The 7698-nt window shown below is 38.7% G+C and overlaps 2 protein-coding genes across 2 annotated transcripts in view; both read right to left on the bottom strand.

The window, feature by feature from the left end:
* LOC127617712 (histone H2B-like) overlaps positions 1-7698 on the bottom strand; it is a 198383-nt gene that overhangs the window by 85724 nt on the left and 104961 nt on the right. The window lies entirely within an intron of this gene.
* Positions 66-6719, bottom strand: LOC127619150 (uncharacterized). Its single transcript, XM_052091936.1, has 17 exons — positions 6523-6719; positions 6293-6422; positions 5933-6001; positions 4754-5146; positions 4540-4611; positions 4194-4426; positions 3699-3877; positions 3344-3437; positions 2743-2869; positions 2421-2632; positions 2082-2199; positions 1901-1992; positions 1605-1722; positions 1120-1224; positions 827-1012; positions 561-740; positions 66-310 (listed from the first exon to the last, which is right to left on the bottom strand). The coding sequence occupies exons 1-17, from the start codon at positions 6592-6594 to the stop codon at positions 66-68; spliced, it is 2625 nt and encodes an 874-aa protein (XP_051947896.1). The 5' UTR covers positions 6595-6719.

A 7698-nucleotide genomic window follows, 5' to 3' on the forward strand; every position in this document is an offset into this window, starting at 1 on the left:
CCTTTTTAAGTCATCAAAGTACAAGTCAAAGCAAAAGGGATTACAACTGTGACTTGAGTCCCAAGTCAAGTGACTTGGGTCACCATTTCAGCATCATTATCTTCCTCATCATCATCCTCATCCTCAGAGCTGAGGTCACGTTGCCAGTCCATTTCCCCTTCATCTTCTTCCACCAGCCTAGGAGTTGGTTCGAGAATGCCTCTGTATGTGCATGCTACAGTCTGCTGCTTGAGTCTGAGGTTATGCAGTCTTCTCTTAAGTAGACTGATGAGGCCCTTGCACGCCTCCTCTGTGACTCCATTGGGATAGCCTATAATCCACACAAGAAGAGTAATGGAATTACCGTCACTCTAAACATTTTATCAGAGAGAGCTGATTTATTTTAAAACAAATGTTAAATACAAAGTCACATTGGAAAATAATAATTGGATAAAATAATCTTTGAAGGCCATGTATCCTCAGTTCTTGAGCCAATACTAGCAAGATTGCTTTTCACTTGAAAATAGTTTGACCTATGAATTTTAAAGTGCATAAAGCCATATAGTTTGATTTACACTTACTTCCTGTTTTTATGCAATCTGAAATGGTGGCTACCAGTGTTTGGACCTTTGCAACAGAGTCCTTAAGGTACTGACAGTGCTGCATCATCTCCTTCACAAGGATCTGCTTTTCTTCTGTCAGTCGTGAGACCAGCATTAGTTGGTCAAAAAGCTTCTTCTTGGCGAGAATGTCTATACCGTCTGAAAGAATGAAAACATCATACATTAATAAACTAATTTGATGATGATACATTTTAAATAAACAAAGTTAAATATTAATACAACACCTGTGTTCTGTTCCTGCCAAGGCCAGATCATGCTCTCTGCAGCTTTGTTGGAGAGTTTCTGCACAACCGAGAGTGTGTCCACTGGATCACCATCGGGTTGTTGGTTGTATCTCTGGATCTCACCTAGCAAGCGCTTCTTTTCTTGGGCAATCTTCTGAGTAATCTTCTGATGCCTTTTGTTGCGATCTGTAATAAGAGCAAAAACAATGGTATTACAAAAGAGCTGCCATGGCATTTAATGAACAGAAACAATATAACTTCCATCTGCATCACTTACATTTACTAATACATACCATTCTGTCTATAAAGGTAGTGCTTCTTCTGACAAATGCTCACAAAGAGTGCTTCGATGGAGATCTGCAAACCACGAGCATCAACAGAACTGGCTGCTGCATTTCCTAAATTCAAGTTAAGAAGAAAGAGAAATGTTTCAAACACACTTAAGTTTTCTTAATTGCACATAGTACAGCAGCAACAGACACACTTTAAGACAATGCAGAAGTATAAATTGGGCTTTACTGGCACATTATGCTTGGTCTGTCATTTCCTACCTCAAATAATATTGTTCCATTTTGGTCTGATTTGCATGAACATGCACCAATCATTCTGTTCTCATTGCAAAAATGTTTACTTTCTTTAAGTCAAAATACTAATTGAAGACTTATGACTTGCAAATAGTGCCCATCCCCACATCATAATTTAACATTAAGCTACAGCTACATGCATTACAACCAAATTACTCCAACAGTGTTTATGTATAAAACAATATTGCCCTTACCGCTACTGGCCCACTGCTTGACAACAACAACCCACTGCTTTAGCATGTCATCACTGCAATGCAACTGGTCCTGCATCTTCTTCAGGCTCTCTGTTGCATCTAAGGTGTTTTCTACTGTCTGCAAAACAGCAACACACTGTCATTTCATAAAATACCAAAAAGTATGTTCCTGCCTGATTTAATATAATGACATATTCAACTACATATACATAGCTGAAGTGATGCATTTTGGGTGGACTTTAAGTTTAAATTTAACGGTTTAAAATAGTCCATCCTTTATCAATACATCAACATACCTTTTTGAATCTGGAAGACAAGGCAATGTGGAGGCCATTCTCTTTACGTTGATTCCACCCAATTGCATGGACAGTAAGCATATCAGTTCTTACTGTAAAGAACAATAGAAAAATCACAATAAATTGTAAAATGTTAATGTGTACAATTGCAGGGGAGCAGGGGTCAAAGAAGCTTACAAACCTGACTTGGACATATACTTTGTGGTCAGGGCACATCTGGAGAGAAAACTATTGACTTGCTCCACTTCTTCACCAAGAGTGGTTCCGGCACCTTCCTGGTTCCTTGCATTCCACAGAATCTACAGGAAGCAGTGGACAGGAAACAGGGTGGACAACAGGGTGCTCAATATTGATGCATATCCCAAGGTCACCAGCTGTAGAGGACAGCACATAGGGGCTCATGTACAACTCAAAACACACTCCTGGGTTGTTGTTTGCGTCACAACATCATTCATTGTGGTACTTTACGTTAATTGTTGGCTACATCACTCTGAAATGTAAAAGTAGTTAAAAGCATCACCTCGCATTTTGTATTGTGGGCTTTGGCATGCATCACGGACAAGCAATGTCTCATTTTCTGAAGAGGTTGAAGATGAGTCAGGGCCTCTGACACCTTCTTCAGGTATGGCACATAACGGCAGGTCACATCCATGGCCAAAAATGCAGCACCCTGGAACTCTTTTTGGAGAAACATTGGATATGCAAAGATTTTTCCTCTATACATATTCAGACCTTTTGGAAAAAAAGAAATAAGTAGAGAGCACATTGCACACTGAAGAACAGGCTTCAGAGGTTTCATCTACAAATATTTTTCATTGCAATTTATCAAGACCAATACCAACCTTTGAGGAGGAATCCATGCCTGCACACAGCAATTTCTACACCTTCTTCATCCAACTTGTTGGCCTGCTTTGATGTCTCTCTTGCTGCTGTCCAGTGGGATTCCCCACACATCGCTCTTCCTGCCGTCTACCAAAGTAAAAAGTTAAATAGCAGGGCTGCACGCTCAAACACACCAACAATTACTGTCTGATTAGATTTAGTCTTTGACTGCCTGACCCATCTTCCACCTGCAACTTCCTGGAGTATAACAAACCAATTGAAATTATTTGCCATTTAGCATGCAGGAGAATAATTGCAATAGTCTAACTTTGTCAGAAATTGTGTCAGACATACTGTATGTGCGGCAACCAATACTATAGATATACTGTGCCCTCTGGATTAGAATCTAGTTGTATTTTTTTCATCCAGCTCTGCAACTTCACTCTTTGTGAAAGTCTGATTGCATCGCTAACCTCAGCAACCTGCCATTGCCATCACAACACCTGATCAAATATTCCCTCACCCAAACACCTAATAAGGCAACAGTGTTTCCAACTGTACTTCCAATTAGTTATAAAATAAGCCAGAGATACCCGCTGCTCATCCTGATTGAAAACTTACACTCTTGACAGCCCCCCGGACTTCCTCAACAAAACTGGACACCTCAGAGTCTTGGGATAAAAACACTCCATCAAAGAACCCTGGCTCTTCACTCCTACAACAAAATGTATTGTGGATAACCACTGTAGTAAGAATTTTTACATAATAATAATAAATTATAATAATTGTTTTTTTTTTTTAAAGTGTCATATAAATACAAGGTTGCAAAGTCTAACATGGATATTATATTCAACAGCTACAGTATCAACAGCTTAATTTTAAATAACAAAATGATAAATATATTATTATGATAATGTTAATAGCAAGTACATACATTAACTACATTGGCTGTTTTTAATGTGTACACAAAACTCACTGGTTTGTTTTCTGGAACCTGTAGAGTTTTCTGTTGCCATCCACTGAAACAGCAACCATTTCAGGACTACAGGCTGGACAGACAAATGGCTCCTTTTCCAGAAGTTGGTCCTCTTCAGAGTTGCAGTACACATATTGCAGAAAGCTCCTCTGAAAAGCATCTGCATTCACTTTGCCAGTCTGAAAAACAATTTATAGAACAGCTTTAAATAACAATGAACTACAAGGTCACCCCATTTATGTTTTGTCAATGTACCTTTTCAAACCCAAGAAAGGATGCAATTGGCAATGCTGTCTAATATGGTCTTCAGTTCAGTTAATTTCAGTAACCTGAAATATTACAGCCACTTGTGGGCCTTGACTTCATATGTGGGTATATTTGAATTTGCGCCCTCTTTGGACTCCAACACCATTTTTGTCATACTGTCCAGCCTTACAGCTACTTATAATAATAACAACGAATGCATTTGTCTTTCAGCTTCAAATGTTTACTCACTCTTCCAAACCGCTTTGTTCTCTGGTCCAACATTGCTGTGAAGGCTTTCACTGACATTCCTGGAGCTGTTGTCTTCATAGCTTCAAAGGAATGGAACAGATCTTGGTGGAAAAGTGTCTGTGCTTGCATGGTAGCGGGCCAGTAACCACTCCTTACAAAGTCACTGACTTCTGGAGCCCATTGCTTATTGCAATGTTTGCACGTTAGCACTGGAACGTGAAGATTATAATGGTCTGAGTGCACATGAAAGACAAATAACTAACAAGGAACTAAAGTAATATGTTAGAAAAACAATATTGTTTTTACCCAATCCTACCATTTATGCAAACCAGTATGATGGATCTACCAACAGATATTGCAACATCACCAGTGTCACAGGAGCATATATTTTGAGGAAAGGCTGTTGGCAGCAAACAATCTGCAAGAGCAAAGGACAATCAGGATGACATTAAAGAATGTTTGGATTGTTAGCAAGTACTTGGAAAACATAATGAATAATTTACTAATGTTGTGTGTTGATAAAAAAAAAAATGAAAATCAACTGAAAAAGAGACACCAACCTTGTTCACAGATGATGTACTTATCATCATGGAGTTTCACAAACTCTGTTGGGGGAATGTATTTATAAAAGCCATACATGGTGGTCTGCCTACTGTGCAGAGTGTGGCATTTCTGTACCAATTGATCACACTCTGCACAAAACCACTCTGAGGGCAAACATTCCCTGCAACGGATGATGGCTTCTGTCACATGACAGTGGTTGCACTTCATCTGGACAATGTTCTCAGCTGACAACAAGTTGTGAAGGTTTTGTGGCCTCGCCTGTTGCCAACATTGTTTGACCCCTTTCTGTCTTTGACACCAACTGGACAAAGATGGCTGCTGAGCAAAATCTTGCCCATCAATGCTCTCTGAATCCCGTAGAAGGTCCTTAAGCCTCTGCATATTAAAACCTTCCGATAGAGAAAGAGAAAAATAAAAACATACTAGAAATCCAACATTGCAATTCCACTACCACTGAATTCTTTTGAGGCATTTCCATTGCTTTTAATACAGGGACAGTCCAGTGATAGCAGAGAAGGCAGAGGGTGAAAGGATAGTTGGAAATGGGCAATCAAATCCATGACCCTTAAGATTCTGTGTAGGTGCTGGCTGTCAGTAGTGTTGCCCACTTAATTGTGAAACTAAACAACAACCATGTGATTTTGCTGAGAAACAGTGATGCTATTGTCTAAAGCAGTGGTTCTCAACCTCTTCTGCAGGGACCCCCTGACAGGCCATGTTTCTGTTTAAACCCTGAAATGGCACACCTGATTCAATTAAATAAAGGCTTAATGAGTAGTTGACTAATTGATTAATTGACTAATTCCTACTCTTCCTACTCTAATAACTACTCATATTCTAATTAATTGAATCAGGTGTGCCATTTCAGGGTTAAAACAGAAACATGGCCTGTCAGGGGGTCCCTGCAGGAGAGGTTGAGAACCACTGGTCTAAAGTGTTCCTATTTCTGTCATGTTGACAGGGCTTGATGCACCAAATTGTGGTAACTTTTAATATTTGAGGCATGTTAGGGGACTGTAGAAAAAGCATTTAGAAAAGGAACGTTGTTAGATGACTAGTTACTAAACATAGCAAAAGTGCAGGTATAATGAGGCTTCCTTTTTACGTAACTCCTTGTTTTCATTTGAAGCATACCATATTATGAAAAGTGTTTTTAAAGTAGTTTTTCTACTTACCAGGATCTTGGTAGCTAGTACATGAAGTTGTGATGGTGGAACTAGCACATGGAGAAGTACCGGTACCAACTATTTGGAAGTAAAAATAACATAAACCACATTAGAATTCTTATTAGAGTACAATTCTTTCAAACTCTTTGCCAGATGTACAAAAATAAAAGCTGAAACCTTTGGCAAACTTACAACATGGAAACTATCAAACCTAAATGTATTTGGCATTATAATGTAATTTACATTATGAATGTGCAAGCATACAGAATATTGAGTAACAACAGCATTATCAAACCAGCACCTACTCTAAATCTCACATCACTCTCCATTTAAAGTATTTGACATAAATTTGATAAGATGTACACTAACCAGCAGATGAACCTCTTTTCCTCCGTTTGCTGGTGGTCACACGCTGCCCATCACGGTCCCTCTTCCACCAAGTCACTTTGGATTGTCCTGTGACTTCAGCCTTCTGAGTTCGTAACTCTGTGTTACGTTTCTTTATGCGCATGTAATGAAAAGTAGATGGGTGAAACATAGGCATTAACTAATTGGAGTTAATTAATTACACATTTGTGTATAACAAGAATGAAACTTGCCTGTATCTCTTCAACAAATGCATCCCCGAGCAGAAGAACAGCTTCTAGTTTGTTCTTATTTCCTCTTGACATTGTACTTAACAACAAAAAATAAAGGTGTCAGTTAGATCTGAGATCTGCCTGCAACTCAAACTTGCTGACACTTATAATTGAATGGAAAATTTGGACCACATCAGTGATTTGAGGGTAAAGGTTAACATTTTTAATTTTCCAGTAGAGGATAGTGGTGTCTGACTATTTGCAGGAGAATGCAGATTTTCATTACAACCTTTGGTTGTAACTATAATTCTATTTCTGTATTCAATTGTTTATTTTAGCTATTAACATATTAGCTATTATTATCAACTACAGATTCATGTTTTTTTTTGGAAGTGGTTACTGATTTTCAGCTGGAGACAAAGGGTCTAGTCTAAATCTTGCTTAATTTTCCTTTACATTTAATCATTTAGCAGATGCTTTTATCCAATGCCACTTACAAATGAAGAGAGCAATAGAAGCAATCAAACCAACAATGTGCAATTTAGGTATAATGCACTATATATGATGACATTAGAAATCAAATATCTTGGGGATAGGAGTCTAATCCAACCCTACAGTATCATGCATCTGCAAGCAACTAGTAATGTCTGCGCGTGCCTGAATTATTCCATACGCACTGATTATTCCACATTATTGACCCCTGGGTGGTCCCGTAGGCTTAGGCTAACCATGCCACTTTAGCTAAAAACGTTAGCAAACACTAATTCAGTCTATTGATTTGTAGTGCTATCATCAGCCATGTCTAAAAGATGAAGACCCATGTAAAAACATGATTGAAAACTGTTTTATTAATTTCAAATTGCAACAGATCTGTTTACAGTAGAAGCAAATAGAGCGGCCCACTGTTCACTAACTAATTTAAACGCATTCCCTGCCATTTTGACACATGACCCCAGGTAACGTGATGCAGAAACACTGTAATAATTAAAATAATACAGTTAACACCGTGATCTGATTACAAAAAAGGACTGTTGACCTTACTTACCTGTTTGAAGATGTACGCGCATCAGGTGAACTGGGCGAACTGAGCCTCGCTTGTGACGTCATTGCCGTTAAAGGCATTTCGAAGCATCTGCTCTCCACTGAAGTTAATGGGAAGGATTGGCGTATCATATGCACGCAAAATTGGATTTTGGC

The sequence above is a fragment of the Xyrauchen texanus genome, chromosome 2 (genome assembly GCF_025860055.1).
Source record: "Xyrauchen texanus isolate HMW12.3.18 chromosome 2, RBS_HiC_50CHRs, whole genome shotgun sequence".
NCBI lineage: Eukaryota > Metazoa > Chordata > Actinopteri > Cypriniformes > Catostomidae > Xyrauchen > Xyrauchen texanus.